General features: G+C 33.2%; 3 protein-coding genes across 7 annotated transcripts in view; 1 reads left to right on the top strand and 2 right to left on the bottom strand.

Annotated features, from left to right (window-relative positions):
• LOC131844511 (TLD domain-containing protein 2) overlaps nucleotides 1–9,499 on the top strand; it is an 84,411-nt gene extending 74,912 nt beyond the window's left edge. For 3 of the 4 annotated variants that reach the window (XM_059193423.1, XM_059193422.1, XM_059193420.1), the window contains 5 exons: nucleotides 5,832–5,950; nucleotides 6,477–6,636; nucleotides 7,141–7,327; nucleotides 8,092–8,197; nucleotides 8,860–9,499. In XM_059193423.1, coding sequence (XP_059049406.1) covers nucleotides 5,832–5,950; nucleotides 6,477–6,636; nucleotides 7,141–7,327; nucleotides 8,092–8,197; nucleotides 8,860–8,995 — 708 coding nt within the window. In that variant the 3' untranslated portion in view covers nucleotides 8,996–9,499. Of the gene's footprint in view, nucleotides 1–4,804; nucleotides 5,138–5,831; nucleotides 5,951–6,476; nucleotides 6,637–7,140; nucleotides 7,328–8,091; nucleotides 8,198–8,859 lie in introns of those variants that run through there. The other variant, XM_059193421.1, reaches the window with a different exon arrangement.
• Nucleotides 9,500–11,052: 1,553 nt separating this feature from the next.
• Nucleotides 11,053–13,194, bottom strand: LOC131844509 (RNA guanine-N7 methyltransferase-activating subunit-like protein). 2 transcript variants are annotated; one of them, XM_059193418.1, is made up of 3 exons: nucleotides 12,971–13,194; nucleotides 12,676–12,878; nucleotides 11,960–12,600 (listed from the first exon to the last, which is right to left on the bottom strand). In XM_059193418.1, the coding sequence occupies exons 1-3, from the start codon at nucleotides 13,068–13,070 to the stop codon at nucleotides 12,415–12,417; spliced, it is 489 nt and encodes a 162-aa protein (XP_059049401.1). In that variant the 5' UTR covers nucleotides 13,071–13,194; the 3' UTR covers nucleotides 11,960–12,414. The 2 variants fall into 2 exon arrangements, with proteins under 2 accessions (XP_059049402.1, XP_059049401.1); XM_059193419.1 differs by lacking the exons at nucleotides 11,960–12,600; nucleotides 12,676–12,878 and adding an exon at nucleotides 11,053–11,509 and having other exon boundaries at nucleotides 12,971–13,060.
• Nucleotides 13,195–14,658: 1,464 nt separating this feature from the next.
• On the bottom strand, nucleotides 14,659–18,270 carry LOC131844459 (myrosinase 1-like). The gene is made up of 6 exons (XM_059193359.1): nucleotides 18,248–18,270; nucleotides 17,648–17,766; nucleotides 16,610–17,280; nucleotides 15,909–16,214; nucleotides 15,261–15,499; nucleotides 14,659–14,818 (listed from the first exon to the last, which is right to left on the bottom strand). Exons 1-6 carry the CDS (start codon nucleotides 18,268–18,270, stop codon nucleotides 14,659–14,661), a joined length of 1,518 nt encoding a protein of 505 aa, XP_059049342.1.
• Between the last annotated feature and the right edge of the window lie 206 nt (nucleotides 18,271–18,476).

Below are 18,476 nucleotides of genomic sequence, written 5' to 3'. Positions count from 1 at the left end.
CTTTCATGTACAGATAGATAGCAATCAGATAGATTTTTATTATATGTATATAGATATAAATAAATATATTGTAAGAAATACATGAAAAAGTAACAATATAAATGGCGGACTTATCCCGCTGAGGGATCTCTTCCAGATAAGGTCGACCTCTGATTAAATAATTGATTAATTGTATTGTTTCAATCAATTGATTGATTGATTTGAAATGATTTATGATTGTTACGTATTTGTTGCTGCAATATGTTCCTTGGTAATATAGCTATACAAATAAACTGGCTATAGGAGGAATTGGACCCTCTATAAATAGAGAGGTGAATGACCGCTGTGTTTCTGCAAGGTCTAGGAGTTACCTACGTTTAACTACGGTTGTTTTATAGTGTGATGACAGGAGCGGTGGTGAGAGTAAACACACACAGTAGGGTGTAACTTGTATATTTAACTGTTACATCTTGAATACTCTAGCTTACACTAATTACATAAACTATATATATGAGGTACTGCGTGACCTACGTTCGTTATACAAAACGCATCAAAATAACGTGCTGATTCTTCCACACCTCCCCTGAAAAGTATGATATATTTAACATTACAAGGACAATTTTATTATTTAAACATACAAAAAGACAAAAAAAAACAGCACTAAGGAATAAATATATATCATACCTGAGTACAAAAAAAATACAAACTTTTATAATTACATTGTATTGTTAATACATATTTGTCATCATCACAATATCAAGTAGTAACCAAAAATTAAAATTAGGCCTTTTACTCTATAACAATTTTAAGAAATTTTATGCTTTACATTATTGGCCAATGTGACAATGAAATATTATTGACTTACTATACTTATCTATACATTTTACAATTAATATCGTAAAAACTTCAACTTCTGTATATACCGACAGAACTTATTCACTTGAGACTTATTGTACATAGTTTTAATAATTATAACTTCGATAATATTATGATCCTTGCATATCACAAGTTCTCTTAATGATTTATCTACGCCCACCTTTGTTAATAGAGATGTTTGATTAAATATATTATTCCAGATTACATTGTATCATATTTTATACCTAACACTTTTCCTAATGTCTCCTTATTACAAATATTTAATTTCACACGAAACTGTGATTTTGTAAATTTCTGCCATCTATAAACATGAGAACATTTATTAACTTTCTTAATTGGACCTTGCGTAATAACGCTTGAACAGCATGAGTTTAATTTTTTTAACTTATCGGACGTTACAATTATTTTCGATAATTGGTCCGTTGTTCCATTTTCAACAATATAATCAGTTTTCCTTTTATTAGGAAAATTAACATATTTTATACCATTTTCTCTTTTTTGAAAAGGTATTCGGACCCTATCAAGTGATCCGTGGGGCTTTACACTTAAACAGCCCAATTCAAAATTTATAATACCTTTAAATTGTATTAAAAAATCTTCTCCTAATATACCATGGGAAATGTATTCTTTAAATACATAAAACTTTTGTCAAATTGCAGTTTCTGATTTACAAATCCCATTGCCTCTAGATTACTTTTATTATAGCGTTATCTTTATGGATCTTAATTGAAGGCAAATTTTTTAACCAATCATACTTTAAAACTGACATTGACGCTCCTGAGTCTGCTATCAAAATTATATCATTATTAAAACAATTAAATTTAACTACATTATTTGTGTTAAAAGCTAAAATTTCGGTATTCTTATTTCCAAGACCAAAATCTAACGATGTCTTTCTATCGCTATACTATCAGCTGACGCTTTGAAATTCATATATATAACAAACTGCGCGACCTTCTTACTATGCATTTTTGTATTTTGCTGACTACGCGCCTTAGTATTATTACGCTTCACTTGACATTGATTTGTTCTATAAATTCTCGTGCGTCATAATTTATTTTATTTATTAAACACGTTTGGAAGTTCTTAAATGAATTCCTCCTCTTCTATTGCTGATCTGACAGCTTCTTGTAAATATATATTTCTAATATTATATACATTGTCAACCTACTATCGTTTAGCCCGTATGCAAATTGCCTAATTGCAATATTTTCATTTATGGGCAATAGAATATCATACGCGGTGTTCAAACCCCCCGCTTGGGCAATTGTTAATTCAACAAACAACCTTTCAATTTCATCCCCAAACTCTAAAATTGTTCTGTTACCCTGTCTACATTTTTGTAGTTGCGTTAAAATTGTATACGATTTACTTGGTAATAAAATTTTTCTTATATCCTCCGTTAAATTATTAATATTATCGTAGTTTGATTTTAATTTTAATTTGGCACAACTAGAAAGTCTCGTCTTTAATATAAAATTTATTAGTAAGGGGTGGTCATCAGGCCTGAGGATGGTTTTGTAAAATTCAATGCCGTCTAAAAGGCTTTTTATAATTTTCTCATCCCGATTCACTATAGGTAATAGTAATAAAGCTGTTTTTAAATCAAATGCGGCCATTTTTAAAATATACAGACTAATATAAAATTCTTTCATTGTGTAAGTGTCACAGAAGTCGTTCAAAATGGTTGTCCTTAATTATATTTTCACTGCACCAAATATTGTCTTCAGAAATGACACTAATCACGTTTGATAATCACTACAACATTTGTAGACCGCTAGCACCCTTTTATTCAATCTTCATACTTCCATCTATGGATGCTTCAAATTTTAGGCACAGGTATGCGGTGAACCTCAATTTGAGGATATTGGACACCGATGGCCTAGGAACATTAATTTCCACCGTACAATATATTGAGGATAAATAACTTATACCTCTTTGCTGCCCGAAGATCTTCAGAGTATAGTCTGATCTTGATCCATTTATGCAGCTTCTTTGTCACTCGCCATGTGATGACAAAGAGTAAACACACACACAACTGTAACTTGTATATTTAACTGTTACATCTTGAATACTCTAACACTAATTACATAAACTATATATATGAGGTACTGCGTTACGTCAAAACGTACACTCGCACAATCTTTTACTGAACGTGCTGATTTGCATCACTATACCACAATAGCAATGCATTAAAGTGGGGTCTTTATGCATCAAAATATTCTTCTAGATGATATATTGATTGAGTGGAATAAATATTGGCTATATCTGTTTCGCCATCACAATATCAGTAGGTATGCTAAAGTTAATGAAATATGAGTAATAAATAAATTAAATAATTCAACTAATAATAATTTATAAATAATTGAAATTAAATGGGTAATTATTTTCAAACTAACAATAAATTGCACAACACAACTGCTGATGATTTTGTATGAAGTCGTCACTGGTTCATATCATATTTATTTAGTTGAATATTTGTTGATCTCCTAATATTGAGTTTAAAGCTGAATGTACATTGGTTGTTGTTATTTCATTAGTGTCAAAAATATTTTTCGGATTAAATTAAGACAATAGCGTTTCAAAATGTCTATACAAAGCTAAATTATAATAAACTGGTAGTAGCAGTGATTATATTTGACCTTCCTCTTAGACTTAATGCTGCCATGCAGGTAGACGTTAACATAATAAATTTTTATGTATAAGTATTTTAACTAAACATATTAGAAGGCACAGATATAACTAATAAGATGACGTGTGAGGTCAAGATCCTTTATAATATTGACTTGTGTTAAATTTTTCTTACAATTAATACATTAGTAAATTTTGACCTAGTTAATCTCAAACAATATTTTAGTGTTTGACAAAAAAGTACTTGCATTTTATCGAAATCTTGAATCTTATATTAGACACTGCATTGTGTAATCTTGTACATAATATATGTTTGATTTTAGCAAAGATTCCTGTAATTTTTTTATGTTAGTTATAGACCTTAATAAAAAATATCTTAAAAGATAATCAATATTCAGTATAAAAGAGTATGAGCCAAGTTTTGAAATCTAGTTCTTGTCGTGGTGGTAGTATAAAATATAACTATGTTAAAGTATTGTAATATTAAGTTATTCTAATGTAATAATTGCCAACCTCATCATACTAGGGACGTAGTACTTGATTAACCATACCTTTAACACTTCCTACACCGATCGATTAAATGTGTGTAGGTACTTACTTATTGTATTGCAAAATCAACAGGCACTATCTACATTAGGCCACGTTATCCATATCGTTATCGTCGTAGCTCATGCAATATTGACGATCTCTATGGTTTAGTGGTTAAGCAGTCCACTTCGCTTCCGATAGTTTCAAATTCGATTCTACGGTATAAACAATTGTATTCAAGATATATGATCGTTGAAATTGATCTGGGTATTTTCTATGTAGGTATATTTTGTATTTATAAAAAGTCATTATTTGCCTGTGTTTTAATCCGTACTAAGGACGTGTGCAACGAGAGAAGTCTGAACCTTATATTCATACTCCTTACACAAAACTAAGAAACCGATTATCGCTCATGTAAAATATTACATATAGGATCGAAACGCGAGTAAACACCAATAAATTAATAATACTAATTACATATTAATATAATTCGTATATCTATATCTACTGTGTTACTATATCTGTTTAGTTTTAGCAAAGATCACGTTACGTGATATCTTTGCTAAAGTATGTAAAAAAATGTGTCGACTGAGAACTTCCTCTTACTAGCAACTGACTGAAAATTAGCTAGAACTTTTTTAGGTATTAATTAAGAACGCTAGGTCATTATTAATTAGTCTACTAATATTGAATATATATTCTACTACTTACTTACATAGGAAGGTACAGATATTTATTTATTAGATTGTGTTTTTATAAATATTGTTCTTTAGATAGTTATATACGATGTATACATTACCTAGCGAGAAATGAATATGCTATCAATGCTACCTATTTTAGAAGGCTAGGTATTGTTGTAAAGTTGTTGATTACCTGTGAATCCATACCTGCCAGTAGGTATTCGGCCATTGTAACCTCTGTTAAAATAACGTTTTAATGAATTATTTGAACGTTGTTTTTGACTTAAAAGACAATGCAAATGTCAAGATGAATGTACATACCAACTTTGATAAATTATTGAGTGAATGCTATTCGAAATTATGATTGTAGTAATACATTATTGTAATTATCTTTAATCATACTTTAATTAGGAAGTTATTTCATTGACGGATGGAGAGAAATAGTAAGCACTGAATATCCGTATTTGTAATATGCAAAATACCTAACTCACCCTAAATTTTCATCTTTAGTGTTTAGAGTTATGCGCACACGCACGCAACGATCACCCTGAATGTTGAATGTGAACTGTAGTGTTCAGGAATGTTATCATCAGGCTTGCCAACCATAAACTAGCACAAAAAAAATACAATCTCGCGTAATTAGCTCAATTTGACTCTCTATGACCTATTGACATAAGTGAAAATATCATATTTGTACGAAGATCCTCGAACGGTTGGCATCCCTGGCTATCATAGCATTTAGTGCATCCTGATTGTTTCATATCTATCATAACATCATTTCCATCACGTTATCATCGATTTTAATTTATTCCTCACCATGTTCGTTCACAAATTCATTAAATTATAATATTCCGAGCATGGTATTGCATATTCCTGCTCTACCCTATATCCGTCGCATATAAATGACTGTTCAATACAGATGTACAACTGTTTTTGCATGATTTATGCCGGTTGCATGTAAATTGAAAAACCAAAGATGCCTACACGGAGAATTTATAGAATATCGCACCCGTACAGAATTTTGTATAGCCAGTTTTAAACAGTAGGTAACCTATCAATCCGAGTTTGGGCGGAATGGTTGTGTTTGAACGCAGGTCAAAAAGATACTATACTGATGTGGTTGTTTTGTGCGTGTAGGTATTGTCAATGAGCGATGAGCTTCGCCGGGCGTTGTACTCATCGGGCGCCTCCGTTGATATGGAGTTCTCCCCACCCGACCTCATTGGCACATCCGAAATATTCACAATGGAACACAGGTACAGTATTAATACAAATTAATACTTCTTTAAACACACTTCTAATATGACTAAGTATTTAGATTTCAATAGATTATCAAACTCTGCATAAAATTTGTGAATTTTCATCAAGTATGTTTAATGTGATCAACATGCTTACACGTTATATAGTCACAACAGCGTTCACTGATGGTCGTTGTGAGATAGACTTATGTAATTACATATAGAATGTAAAAACAATGAGCAAATTCCCTGAAACAACAATGTAAAGTAGTCGGCTACAGTTACATCTTTCGCCATACAAATGTTTAGATGTTTGTTATTCAATTACGCTTAAATGGCGAAATGTATTTGATACACAGATAGTCCGTAATTAAATCATTAGAATGTTCTAAGAACATTTGTTTACTTTAACAGCAGTTATCTGCCTAGTAACTACAAAAGCTCCCAGACTTAGAAATAGCAAGTAAACCGGGGTTTACTTAATGAGAACAACATCTAAGTGGTATACGACACAAAACTTTACTTTTCATACTATTAATTTCAGAGAGAAGATATGCACCGTGTTACCTGCGCGTGCTCAAGGCTACATGTGGTCGCTGGCCTTTAGTACCAGCCAGCATGGATTCTCGCTCGCGTCTATGTACCGGAAAATGCAACGGGTAGACACCCCGGTTCTACTCGTCATACAGGACACAGACAACAATGTAAGTTTTTATTTACTTGTAGTGTTTTTTAGTGTGTGCTTGGCAAGGCCAGGTAAGGTCATCGTAATATTATCAGATATTACGTCACTTGAATTTTTCAAATACCGCAACGAAACCAAGCATGTTACATGTTCCAAGTGACATCCTATTTCTATCTTCAGGCACAATTAGGATAGTTAATAATGCCTATCTTAACAGGAAACTGAAGTTATATTTTATACTAGACTAGGAACAAACATATTGCTATAAACGTCCCTTTTATGTCAGATTACGTCTATCCTACGAGAGGTCAAAGCGGCCGAAGGTGCGCAAAAATGCAAAATTGCGAATAAAATTACAGGCAATTTTTAAATTTATTAAAAAATTTACATTATTTCTTTGGTTAATCTGTTCTAGCTGGAAGATTCAATTTGGATTGTGCTATAAGACAGAGCTTTAGTTAGCTTTATGAAGGTTTTACCATGTGATATATTTGTGGTTTATTTATTGTCTTTGTTCTTTCAGGTGTTTGGAGCTTTGACATCGTGCGCTCTACACCCGTCCGAACATTTCTACGGCACCGGAGAATCATTGTTGTTCTCATTCCAGCGAGTTCTAGAGGAGACTCGACGGCACTCACAGCCTACGATAGAGCCAAATAAGGACAAGGACTCCGAAGTCAAAGATGAAGAACACACAGAAGAAAAAGGGGGTAAGTGTTAATAAAAGATTAATTGATGTAAGCCTAATGTTCTTTACCGATATTAGGTGTTTGTTACTCACACCCAAAGCGAGACGTAAACAACCAACAACGTTTGACAAAATTTGCAATAGGATATGTTATTGTTGCATGGGTCGGTGAAGAAATAAACGATAGAGCGAGATTTGCAGATTGCTGTGACAGAGATTGTTTTATCAAGCTTTAATTAGTAGAGATATTAACATATCCGTATTGGGGCGAGTTTAAAGCAATCGTCTGTTATGTTTTTTTTTTAATACATATATATAATATATAATATATTTAATACATATATATACCTTGGTGGTGTACAATATGAGGTAACTGGCCTGACTTTCATGCTAATTTTTATTACGCTCCACTGGTGCCCCGGCGGGTGCCTGTGCTGGCGGTTTACGCTGGCAAGATTCCATTATCATCCGTAAAAATAATAATAATAATAATATATAATAATAATCTCAGGACAATTCACACAGCGCCATCTAGACCCAAGTTAAGCTAGCTAAAGCTTGTGTTATGGGTACTAGATAACTGATACAAATACATAGATATTTTTTTTTGTAAATACATACATATTATATATAGAAAACACCCAGACCGATACAAACAATCATACTCATGAATACAAATGTTTGTGCCGTGCGAGGAATCGAACCCGCGACCATCGGTCGTAAAGCGGTGTACTAGACCGCTGGACCACCGAGGTCGTCAGAAATAAAAAATAAACTCTTTTTCAGATCAACCCACGCCAGTTAAAACGAAATTCAAATATTGGGGTTGGACTGGTGACAACATGTACTTTATTCGAGGAAGCACAGACAACATATCTATTGGCGCTGGCGAGTGAGTATAAAGTTATTTTTACTTGACTACATATAACATGGTTAGTTTTAATGGTATTGAATGAAAGACCAAATTAATGGCATATAGCGTCAGTTAGCGTATTACTGCGCCAACTAAGATCCTAAAGGTAATCCGAGAGACGACAGTAGGCTTGCCCTTGCGGTACCATTTGGATGTAAATATACTTATGTGACTAACTAGCTAACCCGCGTAACTTCGACTACGTCACACTACTGGACACTTTACTTGATATTTATCATTATATTTCGCCCAGTTTACATATATTTTTAAATTATGCCTATGTTATTATTCTGATGTAGGTATAGTTCCGTAGTTTTAGTGTGAAAGAGTAACAAACATCCATCCATCCATCCATCCATAATCACAATATTTCGCTTCTATAATATTAGTAAGAAATGTTGTGTTCTCAAGGATGTTGTTAGTTGATATTGACCGACTATATACCGTCGTGAAGGTATATAAAATTAACTAGAAGTGCCCGCGTTTTCACTCGCGTGTAATTCATAGCCCTATGTGTTAAATCTGCTATATATTGTTGTAAAGTTTCATTAAAATCCATTGAGTAATTCACGCTCATAAACTTCCGCGTTTATTAATTTAAGTAAAATTAGTAAGATATTAATTTTCAAATGATGTTACAGCGGCAAATTCGGCCTGTGGCTAGACGGCGACTTGTACTTGGGGCGCACACAGCGCTGCACCACGTACGGCAACGATCCGCTCACCACTCGCGAGGACTTCATAGTCAAGATCATGGAGTGCTGGACCTTCATCTGAGCGGCGAGCGTCCACCACGCCTCCTCGCCGTCTCGCGCGACGCCGCCACCGCCCGCAGGGGCTGAAGCGCTCCACGTTTCTACTTTCAAATCAAATTAAGCTTTAGATTATCTTATGAAATTAGCGACGAAGATTTGACACTTTTACAAGTCAATCATTCGACTTTAGTACTGATGAGTCTGAAAACGATTTTGTACTCGCATTATGACTTGAAACGTAAGGGCGCGTCGTGACGATCGGCCGCAATGAGGACGATATCGAAACGTCTACGCGCATTTCTAGTCAAATGTACTGAACCCGACCAATGTTTTCACCCTCCCCGAATTTAGAGGCGTTCGGATGGAGTGCCGGCGAAGCGCGCACTGTCGCCGCTCGCGCCACCTCGATGAGCAAGTGCATTAATCCTAGTCAATTGTCGTTTGTATTAAGTTGAAAGTGATGGAATAGAAAGAGCTCATTATGAGGAACTCTATGGTAGATGAGTAGATCGTCTTGCTGCACTGTCGCGCTACGGTACAGTCGGCTTCATAAAGATATTAATCGCGCGACGGACATTAATGTGTAGGAAACAAAAGTTATCAAATGTACTCTGCTCTGTAAATCAAACTAATCAAAGGATATATCCTTATATGAAATTGAATGTGTCTATGGAAAATTTTGATCGTCAACGACGCTCTGGTCTCTACGAAACTGACTGTACGCGGTGGGCTTGGATAACGCCGCCGCACCGCTCGTGTCGTACGCGAGCAATTCGATAATGATTACGTGTCAATTCATACAAATAATATTGTGCATCGGTGTTAAGGATTAAAAGATATTTGTAACAATCAAAAAATCATTGTATAATGTTATGTAGAAGTTTATAACTAACGAAGTATTCATCATTGTATTTAGATGCAATTTTTTTTTATTTCTCCAGTGTTACGCATCGAAATATCTATTGATTTGTGTGAAATGAAATGAGGCTAGTCCGGTGGTCGTCTCAGGCTTGTTATGGCCGACCTGGACTGAGATAGAATAAAAGTATAAATTAGGAATGATCATGAATTAGTAGTTTTTTTATTTGTGTAAATGATTGTTATGTTGTTATGTAGCTATGTATATGTATCGATTGTTTGTGTTGAGTCATAATATTAAGTTAGTGAGCATAATTCTGGTTATTATGTACACTTTCACTGTGATTTGATTAATGGTTGCATTTTATTATAATATTGAAGCATTCTCATTTCATGTGTAGATTTAGTTAATGTCATACGTTTTAGTCTGCAGTGAATGTTCATTACATGTTACGCCTGAATAGCAACACTAATGAGTGATTTGTATTCCGTAAATTGTATAACATTATTTTTATGATATGCTTCAGTACAGAAAATTAGTAGCCGGTATGTAAAATTAATTAAATAGTGAAGATATTTTAAATAGTTATCTTAGAGAGCTTGATGAATGTAATCGTCATTGTGCTTAGAATCGTGTCACTTAGCATGATGTTACTCAGATTTATCTGGTCCTATAAAATTATTTATTTGTCAGATGTGGGAGCAGGCTCGTCGCACATCGCGCTTCTGTTGCTCCTATGCGGGCAAGGGCTTGTTTTCGTGTATATAACAATTTATTGCTATGTGAGATTAGTAAAGAGATATATTTTTGTGAAAAGCCACGCGTTCAAGGTTGTGTTGATGGTAGAAAGTACAAGCATCGAAAATTAAACAATATTAATTGTCACCATTATAAATAAAGGTATCCTATTGACTATTAGAAAAATCTGATTATGCGCGTGTGTGTATCCATAAATTCTATTTTGACATTGTTAATTGTTTGCACACATAAGAAACATAATAGTTATGAATCTTAGGTTTAAATAAAAATTATATCGGCATAATTATTGTTACAAATTTATAATCATTAGACTTGTTGAGTAGCAGTGAAAAAATTTAATATTTATTTATTGTGTTATGATTTTCACCTTACGATTACTGTAGCCACATTATTTTATTGGTGATTTATTGTGTAATCTAAGTTGTTAAAATGTGAATCAAGCCATAATAATTGAGAATATATTCTTTTGAAAAATAGATGATTTTATTTTTTTATAACAACACATCCATAATAACCAAATACAATATTCATGTTATGAGTTATTAATTCCAGTGTCCATAACCTCTGCCACCATAATTGTTGTCATGATAAGGCCTCCGACTGTGGTTATCCCTGTATGGGTGGTGTCCTCTCCTGTCGTCTCTGGGGCTATACCTATCATAGTGATGATCACGTCTATTATTACGTCTATCATGTCTTCTACCACCACCCTGTGGTACCCACCATGATGGTATAATTGGAGGCTTAGGGGCATCTGCATTAAACACCTTCATGAACTCTTCATCTTTATCTGTATATCTGTCTTTCAGTTCTTCTTCACATTTAGCTAAAAACTCCTTATCCTCATCAGTAAGGCTGTCAGTTGCAGCCATTATTAGTTAACCAAAATAGTTGGATATTCAATTATAGAATCTGTAACTAAGAAAACAGTTGCATGTCAATATTAGATAGAAATTGTATTTATTAGAATTCAAGGACTTTGACATAATATATACACATAAATGAACAAAATGATCACAAATTATTCAACATCAGACTAGTGATGCTTGTTACTGAATTTAGAATTACCAGCCAATATGTCATAAGTTCCCAAAACACAAACAAAACAAAAGAAGCAGCAACAGTATTTTTACAAAAATAGACATGACAATATTAAATTTCTGTATATGGTGCTATTTAGTTATATACTACTATAGTAGAGAAGGAACCAAGAATACAAAAACAGATTATTTTTATTTTGTAATATATGTAGTGTTTAAAAAAACAGTTGTTAAGATCAAATAGAGTTAATAAATTACTCTATACAAGTAATTAACTTATTTTTATATCTAAAATGCTTAATAGTTAAGATAAATGTATTACAGCACATAGGTATATGTAGTTTTTTAAATATTTATCTTAACTAATCATAATTCATGTAATCAATAAAGGGATTGATAAATAAACTGATTATATTAGTATGTGTAACATATATAAAAATATTACTTTGTCATTGACATCGGGAGAGTTATTTTCCAGTTTATTAATAAGTAGCAACACCACAAACTAAATAATAGTGTTTTGCTTTGGTTAGCTAAAAGAACAAGGTACAACAGTGCATGATTACTGCAACTATAAATATAGAACGAATGTAATGTACCACAGGATATTCCTAACAAGGAATTTAGACTAAATGTAACATCACATGATGGAAATAAACACAACAAACACATTGGCCAAAACATACAAAGACACTTAACTTTACAATAGTAAATGCTAATAAACCTAATCAAATAAGATAGTTATCAAATACATAAAACAACAAAAAGTTTGCCAAAACCCTATTATATAAAATTGTATTTACAAGTTTCACCAATCAGGCTCTCCAATATGAGACCATAAAATGGATCTGATGTATTTACGTTACTAGGATTGGTGTGTTTAAACACCCGGCCTAAATATGCACCACACTCAGGGCACACACATGGCTTCCAAATATAGTCAGGAAACCAAGAGTCAATGTCATTCCACTGTAAATGTACATAATACTTATAATTTTTATACAAACTCTACCCAATAGACAATTATTTAATTTATATTATTACCTCTCCTACAGGCATACAAGTTGACTGGTCAGTTGTTACTATAGGGAAATGGATGAAAAAATCACTAAATATCATCTGAACCATAACCTCAGGCCTATTGAATAAAGTGTCATTGAAAGTGTAATCAGATTCAGGGCTGATTTTATTAATTATGAAATTAGCGGCTGTGACATCGTTACCACAATTACGACATAGAATTAATTCTGAAATAAAAATATATGACTTATTATGTACTACCATAACAGTAAATTATTTAATAGACAGTTACTTAAAAAATTAAATGATGTGCACTTACCATCTATTGCTTCTTGATGTGGTTGTATTAAAGCAAATTCTTTATTTGATTCTGATGTAGTTACTAACAAATATGTAGACAAAATAATACTTAAAATCATTACAACTGCAGAGTAGAAATACAATTTTTAATAAATATTGATATAATATTCAGCAAAGGCTATTTCTACATTTATAATAATCAACACAAACTAAACGGAAGAAATTATTAAATCAACTGTTCTTTCTGTTACAAATGAAATGAAACGTACCGAGCACAAAGTAACTATAACTTAGGTACTTCGGAATTCTTCTAGTTACTTACCGTTTTTATTAACGTTACATTACACACATTTATTTGATTCTCTTAGTACATTTTTCTTTACAAAAAATTTATGTGAATAATAATATATATACACAGGCCAACAACAGACATCGTATAATTTTATTATACGATGTCTGTTGTTGGCCTGTGTTTAATGGAGTACCTACTATAATTTCTTGCGGGTGTACAGTGTATATAATTATATGCATGTACTCTATTTATATATAAACTTACAAGAAAAAAACATTGTAATTATGTATTTATATTAAAACCTAGCATCAAATTAAGATGACCGGAATATGTGGTACTTGTGCCTTATATATATTAATTTATTGAATTAGTCAGTATACATTTTTCAGTACCGACCGATCTAGTCGATATAAATTTGTACTCTGTGGTATAGAGATTCAATGTATTTAAACTAAATAGTGACGTAACAATACGTTGATACATTCAAAATTTTAATTCTTGTTGTAATAAAAATCTTAGTAACGAACGATACCGTAGTAACGAGTAACCACTTCGTTTAGTAATTAGTTCTTCATACATTCAGCTATAACTGAACTACACATTGTTAATGTCACAGACTACTTAGGTAATTATATTCTCAACTTCCACAGACTAAATAAATGTCTAATACTATTAAGACTACCTCAAATCAATAAGGATCTCGATATTAATCGATGTTTTAGTGCAATATTATCGATGTATTCACATCGTTTTCTATAATATCGCATAATCGGCGTGGATGTGTTTCTTCTGATGTTTTGATCACCTTTGTCTACTCTTACATGTAATAACATTCTTTCCCTCGAGAAAAAGCGTACCTCCGTATAAAAGCATATAATTTACCAATTAAAAAGTATCGCTATTATTAACATTTCTCTTTTGAAATTACTTAGATATGTACGGACGATTTTACAGTTGTAATTAGGTACATAGATCAGTACAACCAATATAACAGTGATATTTGCATTATTAGCTATGCACGCGGTTTAATTCGCATAAAATTTGTAGCATGTGTGTTATTCTGAGGTATAAGTTAGTAATAATGTTCGTAAATTTAAACTTTCATTAATATCCATTCAGTAATTATTGCGTGAAAGAGTAATAAACATCCATCTATCTATGCATACTCCGAAACTTTCGCGTTTATAATATTAGTAAGGTTCACTAATGACCCCTCATATTCTCCTTTGAGTGAGATTTAACACATAAATGTGTTGTTGTCTTTAACAGTAGGTAAGTTAGGTACATATATAAATAAAAACAATTATAATTTCGTTTAATAATTATAATATGTAGGTACCTACAATACATAATAATATTTGCATTGCTTACAGTTATTTTATTTAATTCAGTTGACTCAGAGGAGAATCAATGATTTATCTACCTTGGTCAATGGTCATCGTTGTTGAATCTGGTTCATAATCATGATCAATGACACGTGTTTTTATTATTTGCTTGTAAACAAAGGCCGATTTGTTCGGTGTTCGGGTGCGGGCTGGGTCTTCGAAATCAACGGAATAGAGACCAAATCGTTCTCTGTAAGAAATGAGTAACATGTAAAAAATGTATTTATATACTACGTTTCGTCAAATGTACATTTTGATGAAGCAATAGTATTTATTTTAAAAACAAATCACTCTAAGTGGGTTTGAATTGTTAGTAACGTGGACCAGTGACCCCATTGCTAGCAATGTATCATGCTAGGGTGACCTCCACGCAGTTCCTTCTGGAAACCATTATGAAGGATGATTCGTTCTTGGTGAATTCGTCGCGAGGGGTTAATTGATCTGACTTCATTCTTATTCTACAGTATCATCCCTACCTGGTGCCTGCGTAAACCAGTGCACAATTTCATAAAAAACCAAAGCACTCTATCAACGTAAAATAAGCATATACAATCCTCCCTCTGTAACATTAGATTCGATAAATATACAGAAAGATATAAATTAGTTCGTATTGAAAATATTTCTTAACTTACGTGTAACCCTCCATCCATTCAAAGTTATCCATCAAACTCCAAAACATGTACCCTCTAAGATTAACGCCAGCATCTATACTATCCAAGACACTTTCCAATGCAGCCCTCTGATATTTAATTCTGTTGTAATCATCACCACCACTGGTTTCCGACCATCCATTCTCAGTTATATAAAATTTGATGTCACCATATTTCTCTTTTAAATGTGTAAGTGCATTATAAATACTATTAGGAGCCAGCTGAAAGAGATATACTGACATCAGTTGAAAGAAACATTTTTTTTCGACTGTGAACATTCTAATAGAAAATCATTTATTCAAACAAACTTAATTTAGGCACGTTTGATTAGTCATAGTTTTCTGTTAATATACCGCTCATTCGGAAAGCTGTCTTATCACAAGAAGAATGACCAAGAAACTACCACGCCGCCTACTATTGATTACTCAATCCACTCGACCACGTCATAGCTACTAAAAATTATCCTATGGTAGTTATAGTACATAAGAATGCATGCGGCAATCAATACAAACCGCTACGCTATCATACTTTAAGAAATTATTAGCACCTATTCATGAAAGCAGAAAGAAAAATAAATTAGAACGTTGTCCTCAAATAAATTTATTTTTGCTAGAATTTAATGACACTGACCCTTAGCCAAGAAGACGCTGAAAGAGGCCACTCAGGCGGAGTGTATGACCCGACGCCAGCGTCACTGTACAACGATGGCGCAGTAGAGTCATCCAAATATTCGGTTGCCGAAATTAAATAGGAAGTGTAGTGATTTACACCAAAAAAATCATAAGCACCATTGACATACGACTTTTCTTCTTCTGTAAATTCCGGCATTCGCGAACGTGGGTATCCCTGTTCGTCACTTTTTTTGGCTACTAATTCGGAAAATTCTTTGGGAAAACCACCTTGTTGTGAATATATTGGTTCTGCATACAGACCCCACTGAAAATAAAATTGTATATATCAATGTATGATATATATTAAGAAATTTACATTATTTAAATTATTAACCGGGTCTAAACACGAATAATTTTATGGCAAATAAAGGTATTACGGTATAAAATATAATAAAATAAAGGTAGTGACGGTAGATGAAGAAAAAACTGCTGTCACCTATCTACATTGACATCGCTGTTACTCCAGTCAGCTCGTGACCACGGCTAGTGCAACCTAGTCGAAACGTCGAGAGAGGTAAATACCTTTATTTGTCATAAAATTATTCGTGTTAAGACCCGGTTAATAATTTAAATAATGTATATTAAACACGAAAGTTTAAAATTAACTATTAAGAAATTTACTTAAAAAGTCATAAGAAACTTGTGAGATACCGTACTAACTTCGGCTTGGCGTTTAATTTCGGCAGCCGCTTCATCTTCCTCTGAATCTGTTAGTGGACCAAACCAATTGACACTGATAGTAATACCACATTCACCACCTTGACTATCTTTGAAATCGTTAACATACGCATAATATGCTTTTGCATGAGCAATAACTAGATTCTTAGCACAGATGTAAGTTGCAATATCAGTGACGTTCGCTCGAGGTGCTTTTGTAGTACTACCATAGCCTTCATAGCAAATTTCCCTCGGTTCATTGAATGTAATCCAATGTTTAACTCTGTCACCGAACTCTTCATATGCAACACGGGCATAGTCCTCGAACCAATCTGTAAATAGTGGATTCGTAAATCCACCCAACTCTGAGAGCCTTTGCGGCAAATCCCAATGATATAGTGTAATCATGGGCGTAATATTATATTTCAGCATTTCATTGATGTAGTTATTATAGAAGGCAATACCAGCTTCACTAATCTGGTTTGAGAAGCCATTAGGTAAGATTCTAGACCAAGATAAAGAGAAACGGTAAGCGTCCAAACCCAGTTCTCTCATCATTTCGACATCTCGCTTATAGTTGGTATAGCTGTCAGCTGCGATGTCTCCATTGGATTGGTCTTTTATTACTTCGGGAGTGTTATGAGTCATATAGTCCCAAATATTTTCGCCTTTGCCTGAAATAAAACGAATTTCGTAATATGACTATATTTCTTTGTATATCAATTTGAATATACAATATCTACGTAACTCATAAAGGTCCTAGTACCTTGGAGAGAAGGGGAAATTCCTGATTAATTTGTCACGATGGACTAACAGACCTGACCTCATATTCATCTTATCATCCTCCATTGTTGCCCAGCCAGTGTAAACCATTAGCGCAGTCGTGAGCACCATTCCATTATCATTCATTAAAAATATACTAGATAGGCACCTAACACTGGTAACCTTTAATGCGCCTAATATACCTACGTACCTAATTAGCTATATAAAGGTTCATAAATATTAAGAAAAAAGTGAAGGGGAAAAGAAAAATGAAATTACCATCTGCATTCCATCCTCCCTCTATTTGGTAGGACGCGGTGGCGGTTCCGAAAATAAAGTCATCTGGAAACTTTCTATCTTGCTTTGACGGCAGCGCGCAGCAGCTCACCACTGCTAAACTGGAATAGAAAATAACTTATAGTTTTTTTTATTTTAATATTTGTCTACTGTTGTAACTAATAAACCCAAAAATTACTGAACCGATTTCAAAAATTAATCTGAATATGCCTCTATATTATCTGAATCTGGCTGACTGACCTGGTACTTTACCGAGTTTTGCCGGTTTTTCGTAGGTCAAGATCAGGTACAAACTTCAAAGAGGATGAAAATATCCTTGTACTGAGAGTCAAAAATATAGCTTTTGTATGAAAACCCTCTATTGTTGATATCTCTGGATTTAGAAGAGACGGAGAGAGATAAGTAAGAGGAACAGAGAAGTAATTTATTTCTCTTTTCTGTGCCGACGTTTTTTAAGTTTAAAATTAATTAAATCACTAAAATTATTTAAATCACTACCGCAAGTTACATCTAGTTGTATGTTTATTTTGATGGTATGTATAATAACTTTGGTATATATACTTTCCAACTGAATACACTTACCTAAAAACGATAACCGACTTCATTGTCTATCCTAAGTCTATTGAAGGCTGTATGTGACACGGATTACTTAAATAATATTTGTGTTTCAGTAATCTATCTGTACCTATGTATAGGTAAAAATACCTATACCTATGTGTAGGCTCTTGGAAAAATATATGATTCGTCATTGTTCACAGTACATCGATACTAGTTTTTTCTGTGACTTCACTCGCAATATCAATTATTATTA

Source organism: Achroia grisella, unplaced genomic scaffold, assembly GCF_030625045.1.
Source record: "Achroia grisella isolate CSIRO2021 unplaced genomic scaffold, CSIRO_AGI_Agris_v1 utg402, whole genome shotgun sequence".
Classification (NCBI taxonomy): domain Eukaryota; kingdom Metazoa; phylum Arthropoda; class Insecta; order Lepidoptera; family Pyralidae; genus Achroia; species Achroia grisella.
Note: the sequence above shows the minus strand (reverse complement) of the source record. Positions and strands in the feature narration are given on the sequence as shown.

Bases quoted from the DNA above. Each gene is read 5' to 3' on its own strand.
- LOC131844509 (XM_059193418.1), bottom strand. From the start codon at position 13,070: ATGATTTTAAGTATTATTTTGTCTACATATTTGTTAGTAACTACATCA. The intron at 12,879-12,970 runs GTAAGTGCACAT...TTTTTATTTCAG, and splicing joins ACATCAAGAAGCAATAGATG to AATTAATTCTATGTCGTAAT. The intron at 12,601-12,675 runs GTAATAATATAA...GTACATTTACAG, and splicing joins CTTGTATGCCTGTAGGAGAG to TGGAATGACATTGACTCTTG.
- LOC131844459 (XM_059193359.1), bottom strand. From the start codon at position 18,270: ATGAAGTCGGTTATCGTTTTTAG. The intron at 17,767-18,247 runs GTAAGTGTATTC...TTTCTATTCCAG, and splicing joins AAGTCGGTTATCGTTTTTAG to TTTAGCAGTGGTGAGCTGCT. The intron at 15,500-15,908 runs GTCAGTGTCATT...TATCTCTTTCAG, and splicing joins CAGCGTCTTCTTGGCTAAGG to CTGGCTCCTAATAGTATTTA.